Here is a 21,085-nt window from a genome sequence, read left to right on the forward strand (position 1 = left end):
CGACCCGGGGTTGTCGCAAAGGGTTCTGAACTGGGCGCTATTCAGTCTATACATCCCAAATATGTGGACATAGAAGAAGAATTGCACTTTTTTCCATCTGCACACTTTCAAGACTAGACGGCGTGTTTGATCCCACAGGTAACGGGTTGTGTGTGTGGATAAGGATACACGAGTGGCGGGAAAATAACGAGGATCGTCTGCCAGAGTCCACTTTCCTGCGGTGGCATTCGGCGCCTGTTTATACTACGAGATGATGTCGGGAAGGAAACTGACAGACCTTCATTCCCGCAGCTATCGCGTGTGGCAAGGGTACGTACACTCGAGAGGCCACCTGACTCGGCATGCGCACGGGCGAACCGCGGTGACACTGACCCAGTTGTTCCGTTCCCGCACAAGCTCCCTTTCTCACCTTTCCTGCGTGCCCCGCTTGCTTGTTCCGACGCCACGCCCGACCACCGGTTGGGAGAGGGTCTTCGTCGCAGAGCCAGTCGTCCACCGGGTGACAGGGGTGTGGTGCCCTCCTCAGAGTTCAGAGATCTCGGTGATGGCTGGCGCGTTTTCGCGGGATTTCCCCGGTTCTTTCTCCGTTTCTCCGTGAGATCGCCGCTTCCCTGCGTGACGTCTGACCGGGAAAAAGGCGAAGGCGGAGGGAGAAGCTGTGGAAAGCTCCGTTGAGCAGGCGGTGCCTGGTCAGCAGCTGCCACGCCACAAGGGTGTGGGTACGCACCACGAACGGAGTCCACTGGAGCGCGCGGTGGCGGTCGGCAGAACGCCGAAACCTTTGACTTCGACAACTTCCCAGCAGTTCTTTGTTTCGAATTCTTCTTCGAGACACGGAATCTGTTCGCGTTTTCCGCTTTGCGCACAGGGAGCCGAGCAAATCCCTTTCTCAGGAGAGGGCCGGCGCCTCCAGGCGCGCTCGCCGCGGACGAAGAACACGAGGCACAAAAGTAGAGTCTAAGGTATGCCCGGCAGCGCGAGCTTCGCACGCTTTTATTTCCAAACTTTTTTTTTCAAGGTCTTCGAGCGACTGCCTGCTCCGTCCCCTTGTCGGTCGCCGCACACTGTGTGTATTTTTGTGCATGCGCGTTCTGGAGAAACTGCAGGACACACCGTATGTGTACGCAGAGTTGCGTTGCCTCCCCGTGTGTACGCGAGAGACTCTCTGCGTTCCCCTCTGTCTCCTCGGGCTTCTCCGCCCTGACACAAATCTCTTGACTCTCTTTCACCTTACACACTCTGGAAGGAGCGACATGAGCCGAGAGGAAATTCATTTCCCGGGAGACGTAGGTAAGCGCCGTCCGCGCGTCTTCGCCCTCCGATTCTCATCTCTTCCTCCGTTTCTCAGAGTGACAAAACGTGGTGGAGTGCGCCAAAAACGCGGCCTGAGAGACACTTCCACCGACGAGAGAGTGTGCGCCACTTCCAAAGAAGAAACGCCGACCGATCCGCATGCAGGAGCTGTGGATCCCTTTTCAAGTCTGTGTGGTCTTGGTGAGTGGACCCAGGGGCAGTGTCTCCTCACGGACCTTAAAGGGCCAGTGTCGGAGACAGGCTCATCTCCCATTTCTGTTTTCCAACGAAGCCGCACGCACTTTGGAGCGCAGTCCCTGGCCGGTTGGGGTGCTCCCAGTCCACGCAGCGCTCAAACGGAGGCCGTCTCCCGGCGGTGTCCCGGTCTGTGAAACCTGCATGTGTCCATCGTCTTTGCTCCTCCTTGGACTCCGACAAATAAGCCGCAGGAAAGCGCAGATCTCTCGGCAGCCCTCGTTTCTTTTCTCGCTCTGAAAGCGCCCTGCGGAGGAGTCAACATGGAGGCCAGCCTCAGTAGATGCCCCACGTCTCCGGGGGAGAGCGAGACGGAGAGACAGGGAGAGCTTCAAGTCGTGCGAAAGGGCTTCGCGGCTCAGGGAAGACACCCGGGGAAGGGGGAGGCGAGTGCACCTCTCGGCAGTCCCAGCACAGCGAGAAAGCCTGAAGAGGCTGGAGGCGCCACATGCGACGCAGGGGAGGACGTAGGAGCGCGAGGGGTCGTGGGGAGGAGCGAAGACGAGAGACTCAACCGGGGTGACAGTCGGCAGGAGCTGGCAGAGGGTGAACTCGGGGGGAGGGCACAGAGCGACGACAAGGGAAGGCGAAGCAAGAGGCGACGCAGGGCCGACAACGAGGAGAGACGCGCGCCCTGTGAAGCGGCAGAGTTCTCTGAATCGCTCGAAGCCTTCCTTCTCGGTGGGCCAGAGCCGGAAGGAGACGAGAGCGTTGCGGCGAGACCGGTGCATTCGAAGGGAGTGTCTGGGGTAGTCGCGAATGCTGCCACTCACACACAAGGCAGCACACACGGCTTTCGGAGGAGGTCTGCATACAGATCGAGTTGTACCAGCCTCGAGGCGAACGGCGGGGGCACTACGGGAGGTTCGAAGCCATTCAGGTCCTTCTCTCCAGACTGCGGCCTGGCCTCCACAACGGTCGGGTCGAGTGTCGCCGCATCTCCTGAGGGGTGGAGTGTCTCCACGACTCCAGTGCCAGGCGCCGGTGCCCGCGCGACTGGAGCTCCAAACTTCGGCTCAGCCTGCTCGATGACGCCCGCCTCGCGGTCGCGAGTTCCCTCACCTGTGGGCTCGCCCCCTGCCGGCCAGGCGAGCTTCGACGGCTTCTTGCGAAGCCCCTCTGGAGAGGACCGAGGCCTCTCGCCCTCCCGACCGGACGACTGCGATTCGGTGAGCTCAGGCACCGACTCTGCCCAGAATGCTCTCCGCGAAGAACTACAGACGATGCTCAGTCTGGGCCTCCTCTACTTGAAGCGGGAGCGCGACGGCGAAGACACAGCAGATCTCGCGGCCCACCTCGCGGCTGTGGCCGGGAGAAGCAAAGAGCCGAGGGGTGGCGAGGACTGTCTGTCTCCAAATCGTACTCAGACGCGCCCAACCTCCTCGCTCGCCGAGGACGAGGCGACGCCGTCTGGTAAGCTGCCGGGCGCTGCGGGGCACCAAGTGTCTCCAGTGTCTCCGGAGCGCGAGCTCCCAGCCACTCGAAGCTCCCGCGGTGACAGAACGCGCGCTCGCGCCAAGGGCACACATATGGGGTGGCCGCGAGGGGCCGAGGGCGACGAGGCGGGGACCGTCGAGGCTGACAGACCAAAGGCGAAGGGCGGCGAGGAGGCAGCCGAGGATGCGGAGACACGCGAGCGGAGGCGACCTGGCGAAAACGGAAAAGATGACGCAGGCGTTGTTGGAACTGCAGAGAAACGCCTCGGCGTTCATTACAGCCGCTACGACCGCTCATGGGTCGCCCGGTACACACAAGGTAAGAGGTGCGAGCCGAGACAGCCATCGGCTACACAGTCTTGCGTGGTCAGCACTGTCGGTGGGTCGGTGCCATGGAGTTTTCCAAAAGAACAGAAAAAGACGTTTCATCGTGCAGTCTTTATGTGAAGGGACAACGTGGATCTCGAGTGGCACTCCGCGGAAGCGACGGAAGCGACGTCGAAGACAAGCGATTTTTGAAACCCCTCTCTGGGGTACGGCAAAGCATCGAACTCGACTGGCTTGACAAATGCGAGACAATGTTTCCCTGGCCGTTTCTTTCTTCCTCTCCGCCTCCTTTCTGTACTCGGCCAGAGTCAGCGTCTCTCTGCGGTGTTTGTCTCTTTTTCGTTTCTTCGAAAGGCATATCTTCTTTGCAAAAAAAGAGCCAGGGTGGCACCGGCGTGGATGTCTTTGCCTCCTGTTCTGTCCTTTTCTTCAGGAGGGCGCGTTCTGAAGAAGTACTTCTCCACCAAGGTGTACGGACACGAGCTCGCCCGGGAGAAGGCCGTTGCGGCGCGACTGGAGATGGAGCAGCAGGCGCAGTCGAGCGCGTCGGCAACCTCGGGGGCCACGACGGCCTCTTCGCCATCAAGCGAGAAGGCGCCAATCACATGCCAAGACGGAGACGCTCCGTCGTTCAGCTCTTCTGGAAAGCTCGCAGGTGTGTGCGCGTTGTCCTCCGGCGCGTCTGGCTCGCTTGGGTCGGGGGCGGAGGCCCAGGGTCCTGCGTCGAGCGGCTCGGCGGCCGTCGACGTCTCCCCCGGAGGCGTCACGCCCGTCGCCGTGGCTCACGCCTATGGCTCTGCTTCCCCCTCTTGGGTTTTTTGTCCTTACGGACAGGCGCCGTCAGCCGTAGCTTCGCGTTCTCTGTCACCGTATCCGTTTTCCACGCCGCCGTTCTGCGGCTTCGCGCCCTTCTCGAGCCCCACGGGGCCCTGTACGCCCGCGCCGCCACTCTGGTGTTCGTACACCTCATCTGCCTGCGCGGCGGTGGGGCAGCCGGTGGGCGGGTCGCGCGGGAGGTCAGTCTCGCCGGAACGGCCGCAGAATGTCGCCGCGGAGAAGAGCGAAGCCTCTCAAACCTTTGGGCAGGCAGACGAGGCGGTGCCAACCACTTGCGTCACGCCTTATGGATGGATCACATTTACGCCCTTTCCACCAAGGCACGAAAGCAGCAGACTCGCGCGCGAAGACGTGAAGCGGCGACGCCGTGAAGACCCCAAAGATCGTGGCGAAGACGCACAGAGAAACGAGACGGCTGGGCAAAGGCTGCTCGAGGGGCGGGCCTCCCTGTCGGCTGCAGAGAAAGGCAAGGGCGCTGTTGTCGAGGGGGGCGAAGGCTGTCGTGTCTGTACCCTTCGAGGCAGTGAACGTGCGAGGACGCCGCAGGCTGTCTCGCTCGGTTCCTCGGCGTCGCTTGCGTTTCCCTGCCACGGCTTCGCTGGCGCTGCATGCCGCGCATGCAAGGCCGAGCCGGGCAGCGGAGAGCAAAGGGTGTGCGAGCAGGGGGCTTCGTCTGGGTGGCCAGTCGAAGGCGAGAAGAGTGGAACGGCGCACTCGAAGCGGCGGCCCTCTGGAACAGAGCTCCCCTTCGAGGTTTGGCCCACAGGCTTCCCCGGCGCCGGCCCCGTGGTCCCGAATGCCTTCCCTTCGCTGCCCTTCTCGCCGTTTCCTTACTTCTTCCTCCCTAGTTTCCAAAGCGTAGATTTCTTGTCTGCTCCCTCGGCACACTTTCCCCACCAAGTCTGCTCAGTGCCAGCTGCGCTTGGACTCCACGGGCGAGCGCCCTTGGGCCGGTCCGCCTCCAGCGACAGGCCTGCGTGGATGAGGTGCTCACCTTCCGAGGACTCCAGCGAAGATGTACAAGTTGACGGGGATGGCGGCGGGGAAGGCGCAGAGAGACTGGAAGCTTTCGAACGCGAGCGAAGAGACTCACGAGTCGCGGAACGGCTTGTAGAGACTGTTGAGGTGGAGACGGAGACAGAAGTCGAGAAGGAGAAGGAGGTGGCCGTGGCGCCGGCGGAGACAGAGGAGGAGATCAAGGCGGAGCAGAGTGAAGAAGGGAGAGTCTATCGCCCTCGTCTGGACTCCCGGCGAATCGAGTTGCGGCCAGGAGGGCGGAAGAAGCCGTCGCGGAGGACGCCTGTCTCCGAGCCCGAAGGGCCGCTGCGAGTCGCTCCCTCCGCCGCAGACCGCGAGGCGGGCCAGGAGACAGAGGAGGACTGGAGAGACACTGTGGGGTGTTCCGAGAACCGCGAAGATGGCGTCGAGAGGCTGAAGCTGCCTCAGTGGCCCCGAGAAGCAGCCGGATCCGACAACTTATCCGCAGAGGAGGACAAGTCGGACAACGCATGCAAAAGGGGCTACGTGGTCCACCGTGCGCACCCTGCGGCCGGCTGCCAGGCTGCGTCTCTCCTAGGGGTTTGCCTGTCGTCTCCGGTCGGGCGGTCGCCGCCGGGGTGCTTGCATGCGCATTCGCCATGTCCTTTTGCCTCGCCAGTTCCCTGCAGCTTCCTGCCGCCCAGTCCTGTCGGGTCGAACGTGCTTTTTCCGGCTCTTTTCCCAGGAGGTGTGCACCCGGGTCCTGTTTTTCCTGCGCACCTGCCCCTCTTTTCTCCCGTGGCTGGCTTCGCGGGTGCGGGTGCCGGGGCGCCTGCAGGGCCATCGGGTTTTTCCTTTGGATGCAGTCAGTCGCCTCGGCCGAATGCGTAGGCGGCGGACATCGCTCTTTTGTATGTTTTCTCTGCGCGTTGTGGGTGCGTGCGTCCGCGCCTCTGGCCGGGTGTGTGTGTGTGTGTGTGCTCGTTGGGTGTCCAGACACAGCTTCCTCTACTCGTTCGCGTTGTCCGCGCCCCGCGACTGCCCGGGTTCTTTTTTGCTCCCGCGCTGTTGAGGTATCTGTTTCTCTCTGGCAAGAGAGCAGTTCCGTTTCTGGAGGAACTTCGCCTTTGAAGAGGCCAGCCCTCGCAGGGGAGGGGCGACCCCTCGCTCGGAGCAATCCGTGACACATCGTCACAAAGGGACTTTCTCGGGGCTGTGGAGGCGAGCAAGCATCAGGCGGGAGACAGCGAGAGACGCAGCGAAAGGAGACGAGGAAGGAGACAAATGTGATGTCGTAGAGCTCAGTTGGGCGAGAGCGCAGAACGGAGAAAACTGAGTCGCGCGCAAATGGCGCCGACAGGAGAAGACACGCTTTCTCGCGGACAAAGGACAAGTCGATCCTAGAGCGGGGATCGTGCAGAACGAGAAAGCATGAATTGGACTGCGCATCGGGGGTCTTCCAGGGCGCGCAGACTCTTTGGAGGAACGTGTCAGAGCCATCGACACCTGGCGAGCCAGGTGTCTCTGTACCTAACCTGTCCTGGCCGTCGTTTCACTCGAGTTCGCAGACGAGAAACGGAGAGAACTGCAGCAAAGACACAGCTGTTCTCCCCTTTTTTTGCAGGCCGAGGGTTTCTGCCCGACAACATTCCGTGTGGAAGCGTGAACGCGGGCGGTTCCACGTCTGTCAACGCCGTCTTCGCGAACAGGGGGCGGAGCACATGTGCTGGCGGCCACTTCCATTTTCAGATTTCTTGAAGGGAGTTTCGGTGCGTAGTGCGTGGTGGGGTGTGAGGGAGGCGAGTTCTGCATGTGTTGTGGGCGTTCGCTGCACTTTGGGTGTGCACCGGCCAGAGGGGCGATTCACGCTCAAGATGCATCCTGCCTCGCGCTTGGGTCTCCACACCTGCGAGACACATGCGCATTTTTTTGCAGGAATCGAGGAGCCCAGCATACTTGGTCTCTTCTCGACCACCCAGGATTTCGGGAGAGGGTGAGCAGTTAGTGCAGGAGGGGTGCCACGAACTGCCAGAGGCGTCCGCTGCCGTTTTCGCGGTCGAGAGTGCGGCGGTCGGTAGACGCACGTGAAGTGAAGGCGCGGGAGGAAAGTGTTCATGTTTCTGCTGATTCCGTTTTTTGGAGTTTCATCGCAGCGCTGCCGGGGCATCGCCGGAGCATGCGGCCACGGGTTTATGTGTCGCGGCCTCATCTCTGCAGATGCATCGTATCTTCGCGTAGCAGATCCAGCTCTACGCGTACTCGAGACTCCACTCTGTGACACCAGGTGCCCACGGGTGTGTTTCGCTTTTTATCCACCTCAGCCGGTCAAAGAGGGTGTCTCACACCTTTCCGCAGACACGTTGCCTGCAAAACTACCGAATGAAAAGTTCATCCCGAACTCGAGAATCGGGCGAAAGTTGTTGCTCAAGAACATGACGTCGAGAGCAGTTCAACACGTTCGCGCGCCGCAGCATGTCGTACCTGACTGTCTTTTTCTAGCGAATTCCACGGCGTCGAAAGGCGTTCCATCAACTGAACCGGTGGTGTGTTCCTATCTTTGGCCTCAACTTGGCAACGTAGTGCGGACAGTGTTGAAACGCATGTGACCAGCACAACAACGTAGAAGAAGACTAGGTGACATTACATTTAACCTCACAGTGGATACGTGTCTGCGGAGAGCAAGGTGTCCGCAAAGTCCTCGACGACTCCGAGTTTTTTTTCGGAAGCAGCGCGGAAAAGAAAAGTATCACACGCGAGAACAGGTATCGGGCTCTGCTGGCAAGGGCTCCACGTGACTGTAAATCGGTCCTGCGACCCCCAGGCAAAAAAAACGATTTGCAGTGCACGTTCAGAACAGACGCCAGCTCTCCGAGAGTCGCGCACAGATCCATCACAGGTAGTCTTAAAATGAGTAAAGGAGGTGCAGGTAGAACGTGTCGAAAGCTGCGAGTGCTCGTCTACGCGCTTGTGAGCAGCAGGCAACGTTTTCCTCAGAGCAGTTCACTTCCCGGATTTCCGCCGAACGCACCACCTGCGTGTCTGTCACAGCCGTTCGAGGAACAGGCCTGGAACGAAAGTGTCTGCTCCTTTCAGCGCGTTCTTGTCTCGGGCGCTCCTCCGAGTCAGGCAGTTCTTCACGCGAAGCACGTGGACACCGACGGTTTCGGGAGTTGCGAGGTCGTCCTGGCGGCCCACAGGGACGGCGGGCCTCTCCGACAAGCGACGCACACTGTCGAGCGCGCAGAAAATTGGAGAAGTCCAGGAGTGACGCATCTGGAAATATCCGAACGGAAGGAGCGACGTGGCGATGTCTGCCTCTCGGCGAGGCACAGATGTCGAGCAAGCCTTGCTGCAGGCTACTGAAGCCGAAGAAGCGAGCGTTGCTTCGCACCTGCACCTCCGTGCGAATGACGACTTTCATCCCTCGCACTCGAGCCGAGGCTAACCCGGGGGGTGAGATGGCAACGGTTCATCGACGCTAGAAACCGCCACTGGGAGAAATCAGGAAACTGCGCGAGCGCTGTAGTCAGACAGTGAGATGTGCGCAAAAGCTTCACCCTGTTACCGACTCACGTCAGTTCTGCTGGTTCCGGCGTTCGCTTGATGTACGTTGCTTTGAGCAGTTCCCCGGATGCAGGGAGAGCTGCGCGACCTGCAGAGCGAGACTCTTCTTTCCGGCGTATCTTCTTTCTTGACGCGAAAATTCAGTGAGCGCTTCGCTTCCACGGATGCTCCCCGAAACAGTTCGCGTCTGAACGCGAATCGAGAAAACCTTGCGGCGCCTTCTGCCTGGGCAGCCTGCCACCCTGAAGATCATAATTAGAGCGAATCTCTTCCAGCTCTTGGACGTTTAAAAGTGGATACTTCAACTTCACCTGCTTTCGGTGTAACACCTCAAAATCTAATGCCATCGCAACATTAACAACAATCAGACACAAAAGAAGAAATACCACCCAGACCCCTATAACTATAAACCTGTACATATAAACATACACCTATACATACATATATATATGTATAGATAGATATAGATATATTATTCTCTTGTTCCGGTGTCGTCCCGCAAACTATTTTTTTTACGCGAGTCGACCCGTTTTCTGTCGAACTGTTGAGAGATTCTTTTCTCTGCACCTGGCTCTGGTGTCACTCGTGCAGTGCAGCTCCGTCTTCTGGGTCGCGTTCGTCGAGTGAGTTCCCTACGTTTACATCAACCATCATTTCGGGGGAGGCCGCTCGGAGGCTACTCCCCGTATCAAGTGTGAGACGAAACGGTTTCCTGCGTTCCACGTTGTCGCTGCATGTCGGAAAGCAGCTGCGAGTGTATTCCCCTCGTTACGCGTCTTGACCGGCAGCAGAGAGGCGCCGCGTTTCGACCAAGCTCTATCGCCTCTGCTGAAAAGTCTGTTCAGCAGAAGAGAAGTCGGCCGGAGACGCGCCGGGGAAGACGAGGGCATGAGGAGAGGAGAAGACAGACGAGCGGGAGCGAGAAGAAGGGGGAGAAAGAGAGAGGAGAGAGAGGTCAAAAGAAGAAACGAAGCGAGTGACACACAGAGATGAAAGAACCTGTTTTCCCCAGCGCTGCCGGTGTATCGATACACCTCTCTCCTCTCGAGGGTGGCTCTGCGATGTGCCGATTCTGCATGCGAGCACAGACACACGTCCAAATCTCAGATGTCTTCATCTTTTTTTGCGGGGAAAAAGAAACAGAGACGCTTTGTTTTCGACGAACCTCTCAACGCACCCTTTGTCGGTGACATCTCGTGGAGAAAGAGGGAGAAAAGGCGTTTCTCTGCACGAGGAGCCTTCGAATCCGAGCCACAGAGTCGCCTTTCCAGAAGACATTCCAACCCCCCTTTCTCTTCCTTCTCTAATTTCTCTTCTTTCTTCTCTTTCTCTTCTTTCTCTTGCTTCTCTTCTTTCTTCTCCTTGTCCTCTTTGTCGTGTCTGTTTTCTTCGCTGTCTTTTCTCCCGTTCTTGCTCTTCTGTTGCTTGATCCTTTTTCGTCCTCACTTTCTTCTGCAATGCCGCATAGGCCAGAGCCTGCGCCTCTCGGCGTCAGGCCATCGGTTCCCGGCTCGTATCGGGAGTTCGCAAAAGTCAACGGCTTCCTCGAAACGAACCGGCCCCCTTCTTCTTTTTCTCCTTTTTCTCCTCGTCCTTCTCCACCTTCGGCTCTTACGGCCGCTCTTTCTTCTTCTGTTCCACGGCACTGCCTGCCTGCCTCCTCTGCTCGGAGTTCCCCGTCTTCTTCTCCCGCCTCTGTCACGATTTCTTCTTCCAGAGTACGCGCGTTTTTGTCTCAGAAATATTCTTCTTTCGTGGGCTAAGGAGAGGTCAACTGAAGAGATCCGAGTGTAGACGCCTCTGCCGGTGCCGACGTCAACCTTTCTATATACGTCTATCTAAGAACTTAGAGCAATCTATCTCTCTATCCATCGATTTCACCTATCTATTCTGTCTATTCTATCTATTCCATATATATATATATATATGTATATGTATATGTTTATGGCTGTGCCGATACCCCCAACTTTGTTTTGTTGAATTATCTCTGCACATTGTCTTGTGTCTATTTTCTTCTTTTTCCTTCTGGAGCACCGTGCATCGCTTTTTATGGACCCTCATCGTTTCTGTCTCTTCCGCTTCTCGCTGTCACACTTGTTTCGGAGCCTCTTGTTGTCAGCTGTGTGCGTCTTCGTCGCAATGAGAACGGCAGCGAGGCACCCATCTCTCTTGAGTCTCGAACTTGCTTTTCAATTATGCGTCACGCATTGGTCGCTTCTTGCGTAATTCTTTGTCTCCTGTCTGCTTTTCTTTCCTCTCTCTATGCTGCGACCTCACAGCAGGAAGAACCTGCAAGATGCGAAGAAGACGCACTCGCTGGCTGGGGGGGTTCGCCCTCTTCAGGTGTATGTACACCTGAAAACACACCCGAGGATCTGCTGTCGTTTCCAGAGGAGGCGCTAAGCTCCGCAGATCCGATCCTCCTCGATTTCCTCCAGTGAGCTTCGAGGGAGACAAGCTCTTTCTTTCTTGAGAAAACTCTTCTGTAGGAACTTTACTCGCTTTCACTCTCCTCTTTGCTTTCCATCTCAAGGAGAGCGCGCAGGCGTAGCGATTACATACTTCTCTGTTATCGTCCCTGAAGGCCCTCACGTACGATACATATGTATATATACATACATATATGTAGAGTGCGTCTGGATTTCTTGATGCCTAACTCTGTGAAGGAATCGATGCAGTGTATACACCCAGGTGTACATATACAGCCAAACGTAGAGGGAGGACGCAAATACAGCTGAGGCAGGTCCGCTCTTCACACTGTATAACTCAGGGCACTTTCGACGCATTTGCAGGCGGCGCACCCGTTGCACAACATCTCTTCTTCTTTCCACATTCACATACTCCATTTGTTGATATATATTTATTTGTTTATATACTTGTATATTTTTATATTTATACACTTGTAGATTTATTTATGTATATAGTTGCATATCTATCTATCTATCTATATATATATATATGGAGAGAGAGAGACATATATACGTGCATATATGCATGTATATGTTTGTGTGCATAGGTGGTTGTTTGAGTGCTTTGCCGGATTCGTTCTCAGTCAGAACGCTGCATATTCCAGCTCTGTGTTCGCAGGCATCTCCGTCAGCTGTCTCCTGAGCAGCGGCGCTTTCTGATGAGCCCATACTTGCCAAGACGCGACAGAACGCCTGCGGCTGAGAAAAGTCCTTTCCAAGAAAGCGCGAAACTCGAATTCTGGAAGCGAGTACGTACCGCCTTCGACCGCGAAGCACAGCGAGATGTCCATACACCGCAACGTCGCGCAGCTGCCCGCGCTCGCCAGCCTTTTTCACGAAAAACTTTCGTTTGTTGGCGACTTTTTGAAGCACGCGAAAAAAGTTCTTAATCGAGTTTCTTGTGCCCTCCGCCAACTCGCAAAGTCACCGAAGTCGCCCTTCGATCGTCTTCGCTCTTCTCAAAACATACAGACACCTATATACATATACATACATCTACATATATATCTATCTATCTATATATATATATATATATATATATATATATGCCTAGATATATCAATGATTCATGCGTATGGGGACAGTCGTATACGTAAGGATATATATATATATATATATATATATGCATTTGTATATGTATGTGAAGGTGCGTGAGCAGAGGAGCTTTGAATGTGAGCGTGATGTCAAGAGCTCTGCGTTTGGTTTTAGGCTTGCGACGCGCTTTGCCGGCTTCGCGGAAGTCCGTTTTTTTCTTCGGCTGCTCTCGCGCGGTTGCTGCCTTCTCTTCTGGGCGCTGCCGCTTGCCCCTGGTCTCTCATGGGTAGGCGGCGGCGGAAAAAAATTCCGTAGAAAAAGGAAAAAAAAAGCAAAGAAAAAGCAAACAAAAAGGAGAGAAAAAGGAAAGAAAAAGGTAGGCGTCTCCGACCCAAACAGCGGGAAGCGAAGGCGAGACGAGGCACCGGACGGCCAGAGCTGGGGAGACGCGGGGCTTGGACATTTTTATGAGTCAACCAAAGTCTGGCGAGCCAGAAAAACCTGCAGATAAGAAACGGCACAGCGAGCAAGCGTTGTCCCGAGCGTTGATTTGGTCTCCTCAGGACAACTCTGATTTTCGTCATTTTTTTCAGATCCACAGCGACTCCTCGACGGTCTCTGCTCTTCGGGGGCTGTGCAAAGAGCGAGAGAGTTGCGACAAGTCTACCTCGCGACTGTGAGACAGGCGTCTCAGGAGGCACAAGAGATGAAGACAGGAAGACGCGCAGAAAAGAAATGTCGAACGATGTTTCAGTCTTCCTCAGGCAATCAAGCACCTGCCCCTCAGCGCGCTTCTCCTCTCTCGCCCTCTCGTCCTCAGTCTCCATCTCCACCCTCGCAGCCGACCTTGTCGTCACAGTCTGCGAGTCCTTCTTTCTCTGCTTCTCCCTCTTCTGCTCCTCCTCTCTCCGCTTCTTCCTCCTCTTCGTCCTCTCTTTCTCCTTTCTCTTTGTTTTCTTCTTGGTGTTCTGCCTCTCTCTGGCTGGAGAAGGCTGGACCTGTGTGCCAGCGTATGTACACTCAAGTAGACAGGGTAGCCCAAGCTGCGATCGCTTCTGTTTTCCAGAAGCTGCGACAGACGCATGGAGGCGAGGGAGAAGGGAGTTTCGGCAGTGTCAGGACTCGCAAGAGACGCAGAGAAGACGAGAAGAAGCGACAGCTGGAAGAGGAGACAGAGGAAGGCGGCGAATACATTTGTGTAGCAGCAATGGAGGTACAGGTCTCTTCAAACACTGCGAAACGCAAGTGCTTGAAAACGCTTTTCGAGCTTGTCCTGTGGTGCCAGAGGCACCAGAGCTGCCTCCATTTGCTCTCTTTGCATGCATCTTCGGTAGTCATGTCTCGGCGTCCATACACCGCGTCTACTTCAGTCCTACATACATATGCATACACTTACATACACGTATATACATATATATATATATATATATGTAGGTGTATGGATGGTAACAGACGCGTCTTTAAAGACGACAAAGAAGATATGTGCGCGCGGTCCCCTGCTGCGTCGTCGCTCTTTGCGTGGAGAGAATTCCTTTCTTTTCTTTAGAGCAGTGAAGATGGTGTCCAGAACAGAGAGCGATTTCGAAGAAAGTGCAACTCGCAGTTTTGCCTCGTTTGCGTTTCTTACCAGGAACCAACAGAGCCTTTTCGACTTTTCCCTCAGACAGAGGAGACTCGTTTCCTCCCAAAGTGACACTGTCTCTGATGGGTGCAAAGATTGAAGATGACGGTTTTCTTCGCGTCGTTCAATGCACTGTGGGCGAAGCATGCTTTTGAGTTTCGCCGCTTGTTTCCAAGAGTTTATCCATCCGCGAAAACTGTAGAACACCCCCAAGCAGTTGAACTGTTCGACTGTTTTTCTTCGTCTTTGCAGGAACTGACAGCTGAGTTCGTTCGCTGGCTGCGGACTTCCGCGGCGTCGCGGGAAGCCAGTTTACTCGTGAGTGCGATTTCAGGTTCGAGAAAAGAGGAGAAGAAGGAAAAAACGAACGGGAGGCGACGCGACCGAGGGATTCAGAAGAGGAAGAAGCGAAAGAGGAGAGGAAGGGGAGAGGAAGAGATCGCAGCTGTGTGGAGAGAAGAGGAAAGCATTTGCTGTGAGAAAACGAATCCGAAATTCCCTGTGGGACTGTGGCGGTTTCGTTCGACTTTTCTTCCTTCTGTTCCCCGCCCCTCGCTGGAGCGCAGACGCGTTCGTGCGACCTTTTGCGTTTTTCGCGTTTGTGTGGGTTCTCGCTGATTCTCGCGCGTGCGTCTTCAGGAAGAAGAAGACAGCCTGCATGCAGAAGGCGAGAGAACGACAGAGAGAACAACTTTTCTCTTAGCTGAGCAGAGTCTGTTGTCTTTCTGGACAACTCGCGAGCTCGCCGAGGTGAGACAAAGGAGGAAAAGGAACATCGAAAGACGAAAGTTCAATCCCAAATCTCCGCGCCGGCTGCCTGCATTTCTTGAAAGTCTCGCGCTGTCTCGTTTTCACGCTCGTATCGACTCCCCTGTGTCCACACAACTTCCTAAAATGCCGTGTGCATGCACAGATACATACCTAGATAGATATGTATGCATGCATATATATAAATAAACAATAAATAATAAATAAATAATAAATATATATATATATATATATTTGTATTTTTGTAGGTGTGTGTCACCGGGCGATATCCTCGAGGATACGCATGGCTCCTGCCTGTGTCAGGTGGAGCTGCGTGTGAGTTCGCTGAACGTTTCGCGTTTCCTCTTAGGTTTCGTTTTCCGTTGTTTGCGCGGTTGCATGCTCTCTGGAGAAGCAGAAGCCTTCTGACAGATGGGCGCGCGTTTCCATCAAGTCGCGAGGGCGCCTCTGCTTCTCTGTCTTTTTCTCGATGCCTGCATAAGAAATGAGGGAATCCGAGGAGAGAAAATGTTTCAACTGGACAACGAGCAGAACAAACCTGAAAAGAAATCGACATGTGTGGCAGCAGGCAGATGATCCTGCGGCAAAGAGAACAAGAGGAAAGTTGACAGATTCAGTACCTTCTTTTTTCTCTCTCTCCTCCATTTTTTCCGCTGTCATTTCGCTGCTGTCTCCCTTCTGCCTTCTCTCCTCTCTCTTCCCTTCAATCAGGACTCCAGCTCTTCCACTCTCCCTTTCTCCGTACAGTGCTTTCTAGGCTACCTTCTCAGTCGTTCTTCGTCTTCTTTTTTTTCTCCTCTCTCTGCTTCTTCGTCCTCTGCCTCCGCCAGTCTGCGTGCGAGTTTGTGTGTTCTGCCGACTTCGTCGATATGGCCTGCCGCTTCGCCTTCTTCCGACCGACGAGGAGAGGCGAGCGAGGACGAAAGCCTCTCGACCGCGCGAGGACCTGCGGCGCAGGAGGGCAGGGCCGGGACTGCCTGGCGTCGGCTGTTTCCTTGGCTGCTGCGGAAGTCTCGCGAGGAGCGCGCACAAGACGACGGGGGCGCCGTCGGCTTTCTGAAAATCGTGAAGTTCTCCTTTGCCCGACACAGCGAAGCGACGGTGAGGCTCGCAAAGAGCAGAGAGACAGGGCGCGACGAGGATTCAGGGAGAGCGAACAAGACGAGAATCCCGCGCCGAGTGCCAGAAGGAAGGTGGAACCGGGAAGAGAAAGTGGAAAACGGCAATGGAAAGAAGCAGAAGAAAGCCGCAGAAGAGAGAAGAGGAACTTACACCGAAACACGACTGTCTCAAAGTGGAAAACAGGGAAAAAGAAGTAAACCGCGTGGATGAAGGTGAACAAGAAGGTGAACAAGAAGGTGAACAAGAAGGTGAACAAGGAAAGGAAAGCAAGACTTGAGTCCGTGACGACTACGTGAAGACGAACTGAGGATTAAGAGACGGCGAGGGCTTTCAGGGCGTCGAGCGGCTCAGAAGGTCCGAAGGGTGTGCGAAAGGCAACTTTTTCGAGGAATGTCGACGAGCTGCGCGTTGAACTTTGCACCGTTTAGAGTGGGAAAAGGATCTATTTCATTCGGAGAGAAAGATACCTGTTTCGGCGGGGCGTCGCTACGCGAAAGAGCCTTGGTCTCTGAAGACTCGGACGGTTCAGACAGGGCGGAAAACGAGCGTCTCTGAGGAGACGTCTGAAACACCAGTGAAGAATCGTAGCCCTTTGTCTCCCTTCCTCCTATATGTTTCTTTCTCCGTGGAACTGCGTGCGTTGTTTCGATTTTTTCAACTCTGCGCAGATCACGGAAACGGAGAAGAGCCAAGCGCTCTGTCGATACGCGGCGCAGCAGCTGAAGGCATCGGCAGATCGACTGAGAGACAAGTGAGGAAGGCGGTCTCGAAGGATTCACTTTTCCGGTGTCTGCAGCATGCTTTCTCCCGCTCGTTTTCTTCCGCTCGCACTCTCTTCTCTCAAAAGTCCTCTCTCTCCCTGTTGCCGTTTTCCTCCTCGCCCGTGCGATTTTCTTTTCTCTCGTCGCTGCCCCCTCTTCCTTCGTCTCTCCTCTGCCTTCTCTTCTTTCTGCTCTCTCTTCCTTCCCTTCGGCCTCCTTCCGTTGTCTCTTCTTTCGCTTATGTTTTCGCTTCTGGCCATCTCGTGTCTCGACCTCTTTCTTTTCTCTCTCTCTCTGCACATGCGTTTTGCGGCGCAGTGACTCGTCGCCAGCCTCGCCTCTCGCTCGGAGGAGGAGGAAGGCTCCAACTCCCGCTCTGCTCTCTTCTCTTTTCTCGCTTTTTTAGGATCGCCCACCTCCGACAGGAGGCGCTTGCGGCTGCGCGAGCTGGCGACCGCAAAAGTGAGGAGAACTGCTTCTGGAAAATGGAAAGAGAGTTCTCGCCGAGACACAGTCAAGCGTTCGAAAAAGAAATCGAATCTTCTGGAAGAATGTAAAGAGCTCCTGTTTTTGCTTGTCAATTCGTTCCACCCGTTTTCGAGTTCGGTGCTCTGTCCGGTCCGCGACGTTGCGCGAGCTTGAGGGTGACAGAGGCTTGCTCCTCCAGACGTTTCGGACCCGCAGATTCATTCGAAGGAAAACACAATTTCCAACTCTCCTTGCTTCTGTTCGGAATGAAAACTGCCGCTTTCGACTTCTGAATTTTCTCAGCGGCGGGGCATCTTCTTCGCTTCCTCAAACAGGTGGAAGGACGGCGAGACGAAGTTGAGCTTCTGCTCTTGCAGGTTCGTCGCCTTTCCCTACCTCTGTCTCGCGTGATCAGAGCTTGCCGAAGATGTAGACGGAGAAAGAGGGGATAGGGAAGTGGAGCAGGAAGAGGAAGAAAGAGATGAGTGAAAAGGCGATGGTCGAGGGTGGGGCGGTGGTGTCGGAGGAGAGATTTTCTGAGTATTTTCTGCGAAACTCAGTCACTCTTTTCTTTCTTTCCCTCGACTGAGCTCCCGACGTTTATTCAGTTTCTTCTTCTTCCCCTGCGACGCCTCTCTCCTTGCCTCTCGCCCCTGCTCTCTTCCGTTTTTTGTGTATTCGCTTTCCTCTTCTTCCACCCTCGATCTGCTTCCCTCCACGGCACTGTTTTTCGTTCGCTGAAAAGCTTTCACCCGTTCTCTCGGCTGTGAGTCTCTGCCTCCTCCACGTTGTCTGCTTCTGCGTCTTCTCGAGTCGCGACTCGACCTTGTTCTCGACTTTCTTTTGGCCTGCCTTCCGTTTCGCCGACCTGTTCTCCCCCCGTCTGCGCCTCTGGTTCCATCACGCCATCGATCTCCCGCTTTCTGCGTGCGTCCTTTTCCAGCTCGAAAACTGTCTGGGCCGCCAGGCTCGCATGCGGTCCATGAGCGTCGTCGCAGACACTCTCGCTGGAAACGAGCAAGTTCTGAAACTTCACAAAAGGTGAGGTTTGCGTCTGTGGCAAAGGCGACGAGTTGCTCGCAATCCACGCGTACTCCTCTCCGCGCATGCACACGCAAAGCCTCTCTCCAGGCTCTAGCGAGGAGCTCTGTTCATTCGTTTCCTTCGCCTTCTCAGCACCCCCATGTCTGGGCACACCCTTCTTCCTGCAAATCTCTGGAAAAATGCTCAATCGTGGTGTGTGTGCCTGCGCTCCTCAGACGTGGATCCTCTAACGGGGGCTGCCGAACTTTCCATCGTTTTGGGTCCTCCACGATGCTGTCTGTAGACGAACCTTTCTCAAGACTCTCAGGAGATCCGTGTGAGGGGGAGACAAGGATGTTCGTGCAAATGCACATGCAACTGTCTGTCGATGTATGGCCGTTCGCGGGAGTGTCTGTGTGAGTTTGCATGCGCCTGGATGCCTGTGTGTCACCGAACATGCATAGGCGCTTCCACACGGAGCTGCGTGCATGCTGATCACATGTCGGTCTGCTCTAAATATAAACATATTTAGATGCTTTTCCGACTGCTCTTTTTCTTGCGTTCGTCGGTCTCTTTACGGCGTTTCGCTCCCTTTCTCAGAAACAGCGCTGCGCTTCTGGGCGTCGCGCCGGAGACGCTGGAGACGGCGATCGCAGACACACGAGATGCGCAGGAGAAACTTCAACGCGCGGCCGACGCCTTTCGAGTCTTCGCTTCCCCCGGTGTCCCTCCACAGGTAGAAACAGCGAAAAAAGGAAAAAAAGAAAAAAAGGAAAAAAAAGTGGATCGAAAGTCATTCATCAAGTGCCACTCACGCACACATTCGCGTCTCCACGTGTGTGTGCAATTCAAAATACAAATAAATATATATATTTATAGATATTTTTACATATTTATATATATTTATATATATATATATATATGCATATGGGTGTGCGTCCTCGTGACGCTTCGGCGGTTGAGGTTTTGGGTATGGACTCGCTGGATGCATGCGTAGGTCTATCTCTGTATTTATAAATAAGTGTATAAATAGATTTGTTTCAGCTTTGCTTCGGGTGAACAAGGCCATCCTTTTTCCAAGCGTCTGTAGAGTGCGTTCGACTTCTTCCGTCGTCTCCATTTGTCGGAGGCAAGAAATGAGGAACGAGTTTCCATAGTCTTTTTGAAGGCACAGAGAAGTCCGGAGTTTGCCGAACGTTGACTCGAAAACAGAGAACATTCTCGAAAAGTTTGGAACGCGCTCGAAGTGACTAGCATCTCAAGTCCCTCAGGAGGTCCATGAGGAGTGGAGACAACTGTGCTTCTGCAGACGGACGACGCGCTGAACTCAGAGTTGGAGGACCTCGAGAGAAGAGCGCTGGAAGAGAAAACAGCTTCTCTCCTCTCAACGCTGCCGGCAGTTCCGCATGCACTGTCTCCTCTCTCGCTGTCGCCGCGGCCCGCCTCTCCTCGCAAAGTGTCTCCGTTTCTCCCTCGCGTCGCTCGGCTGGCGAATCGCAAGGCGCGAGTGGAACAGACTGAGAGAAACATTCCTGTCCAGAGGCGTACCAATTTATCTTGCTCTGCTCTGCGGAGACAGGTCTCGAGCTACCGCCCGCAGCGCCGGAAAACGCATGTCTACCACCCGTCTCCTCGTCTATCGAAACACAACCAATCACCTCTTCCTTCTGCTCTTGCTTCTCCTCCTCCTGCTTCTCTCGCTTCTGCGTTGCGGCATCCTCCCGTCTTCATCGGGGAGGGGGCGCAGGAATGTCCTCTTGGCAGCTGTGGCTAGGAAAGAGGCACAGTGTCGAGGAAAGAAGCGAACTCGAGACGAAAACCAAGCACTTGACGCACTCGGAACTCTCCAGGATTTTTTCTTCTCTTTACCTGCACCTGTCGATCTGCTTTTCTGGCCGTCTCGCGCATGTGCCTGTCTATCTAGCGACTTCTCTCTCGCTCTCAGTCCAAGAATCCAGATGTTTTTCCATATATATATATATATATATGTATATATACATATATGTATATATATATATATATATACAGCGACTCCCTTGTATAAATGGAGTTTTATGTCTACGTGCTTCCGTCTCTCTTTGTCTTGAGCCCCTCTACACACAGTGAAGTATTTGAAAAAGGAGAACTTTCCTGTGAGTTCCTCGCTGAACATGTAAATGCAGAGTGTCCTTTGCAGATAAATAGTGGATGTTGTCAGGTACGCAGGTTTATATACATGTATGTATGTATATACGTGTATATATATATATATATATATATATGTATATGTATGTATATGTATGAGTATAAAAATGGATATGAGTTTTTGATGTATCGAGAGGACGTCTTTTGCAGACGTCTTCGTTTCTGTTTCCTTCACTTTCTCGATTTTTTTCGACTTGTATACTCTGGAGAAGTTTTTTCTCTTTACACGCGCCTGACTTCCACGTAGGAAAATACGAAGAAAGGGATGCAGCGACGACGCAGAACTGACGTCTCTACGTCTCCATAGAGCGGAACTTTTGTTCTCGACTTTTTTGCGCTTGTGATGAATGTTTGAGACTTCGTTTCTCCTCAGCTTCTCCGCGCGCGCCGCGAGCTCTGCGAGCAGCGCCTAAGACTGAAAAGTCACAGAAATTTCTTTCTTTTTACTCTCTTCCCTCTCGCCTCTGTCAACTTGAAGCGTCGCCGCCGGTGACTTTCTGTCGTGGTCGATCAGAGTTTCGGGAGTCCTTTTCTCCGTTGCGACTTGGCTTTCGAACTTCATGGAACAGCATCCGTGTGAGGCTTTTCTCTTCGTTTTTCGAGCAAAGGCGCCTTCGATTTGCGCAAATACGCCTTCTGTCGTGAAGCGAAGCGACAAGTTCTGAGGCGCTCACCCTGTGTGCCGCGCCTTGTTGGGGCAGGTGACTTTCTTTCGTCTGCAAAGACGCGATCAACTGGAAGAGAGACACACACATTCCGCACATACCGGACTTCTGCCGTCTTCATCACGACAAGAAAGAGACAAAACGGCACAGGCAGACACAGAAAGAACTCTGCTTAGGGTTTTCGCCATTCTGCATGCTCTCCACACATCTACCGGCACAGATTTAAATAAACGTTCTCACACGTTTCTTCAATCATAGATATACATATACATATATACAT

The 21,085-nt window shown here is 54.4% G+C and overlaps 2 protein-coding genes across 2 annotated transcripts; both read left to right on the forward strand.

Annotated features, from left to right (window-relative positions):
• Positions 1–118: 118 nt before the first annotated feature.
• AP2X2 (AP2 domain transcription factor AP2X-2) lies at positions 119–8,541 on the forward strand. Its single transcript, XM_018780086.1, has 2 exons — positions 119–3,303; positions 3,745–8,541. The coding sequence occupies exons 1-2, from the start codon at positions 1,812–1,814 to the stop codon at positions 6,015–6,017; spliced, it is 3,765 nt and encodes a 1,254-aa protein (XP_018635980.1). The 5' UTR covers positions 119–1,811; the 3' UTR covers positions 6,018–8,541.
• A 766-nt stretch (positions 8,542–9,307) lies between these two features.
• TGME49_225108 (SNF7 family protein) lies at positions 9,308–20,961 on the forward strand. Its single transcript, XM_018780085.1, has 13 exons — positions 9,308–11,127; positions 11,778–11,907; positions 12,368–12,479; positions 12,787–13,406; positions 14,067–14,132; positions 14,454–14,564; positions 15,294–15,683; positions 16,373–16,455; positions 16,872–16,927; positions 17,237–17,310; positions 17,877–17,974; positions 18,557–18,692; positions 19,266–20,961. The coding sequence occupies exons 1-13, from the start codon at positions 10,886–10,888 to the stop codon at positions 19,728–19,730; spliced, it is 2,583 nt and encodes an 860-aa protein (XP_018635979.1). The 5' UTR covers positions 9,308–10,885; the 3' UTR covers positions 19,731–20,961.
• Positions 20,962–21,085: the final 124 nt, after the last annotated feature.

The sequence above is a fragment of the Toxoplasma gondii genome, chromosome X (genome assembly GCF_000006565.2).
Source record: "Toxoplasma gondii ME49 chromosome X, whole genome shotgun sequence".
Taxonomy (NCBI): Eukaryota; Apicomplexa; class Conoidasida; order Eucoccidiorida; family Sarcocystidae; genus Toxoplasma; species Toxoplasma gondii.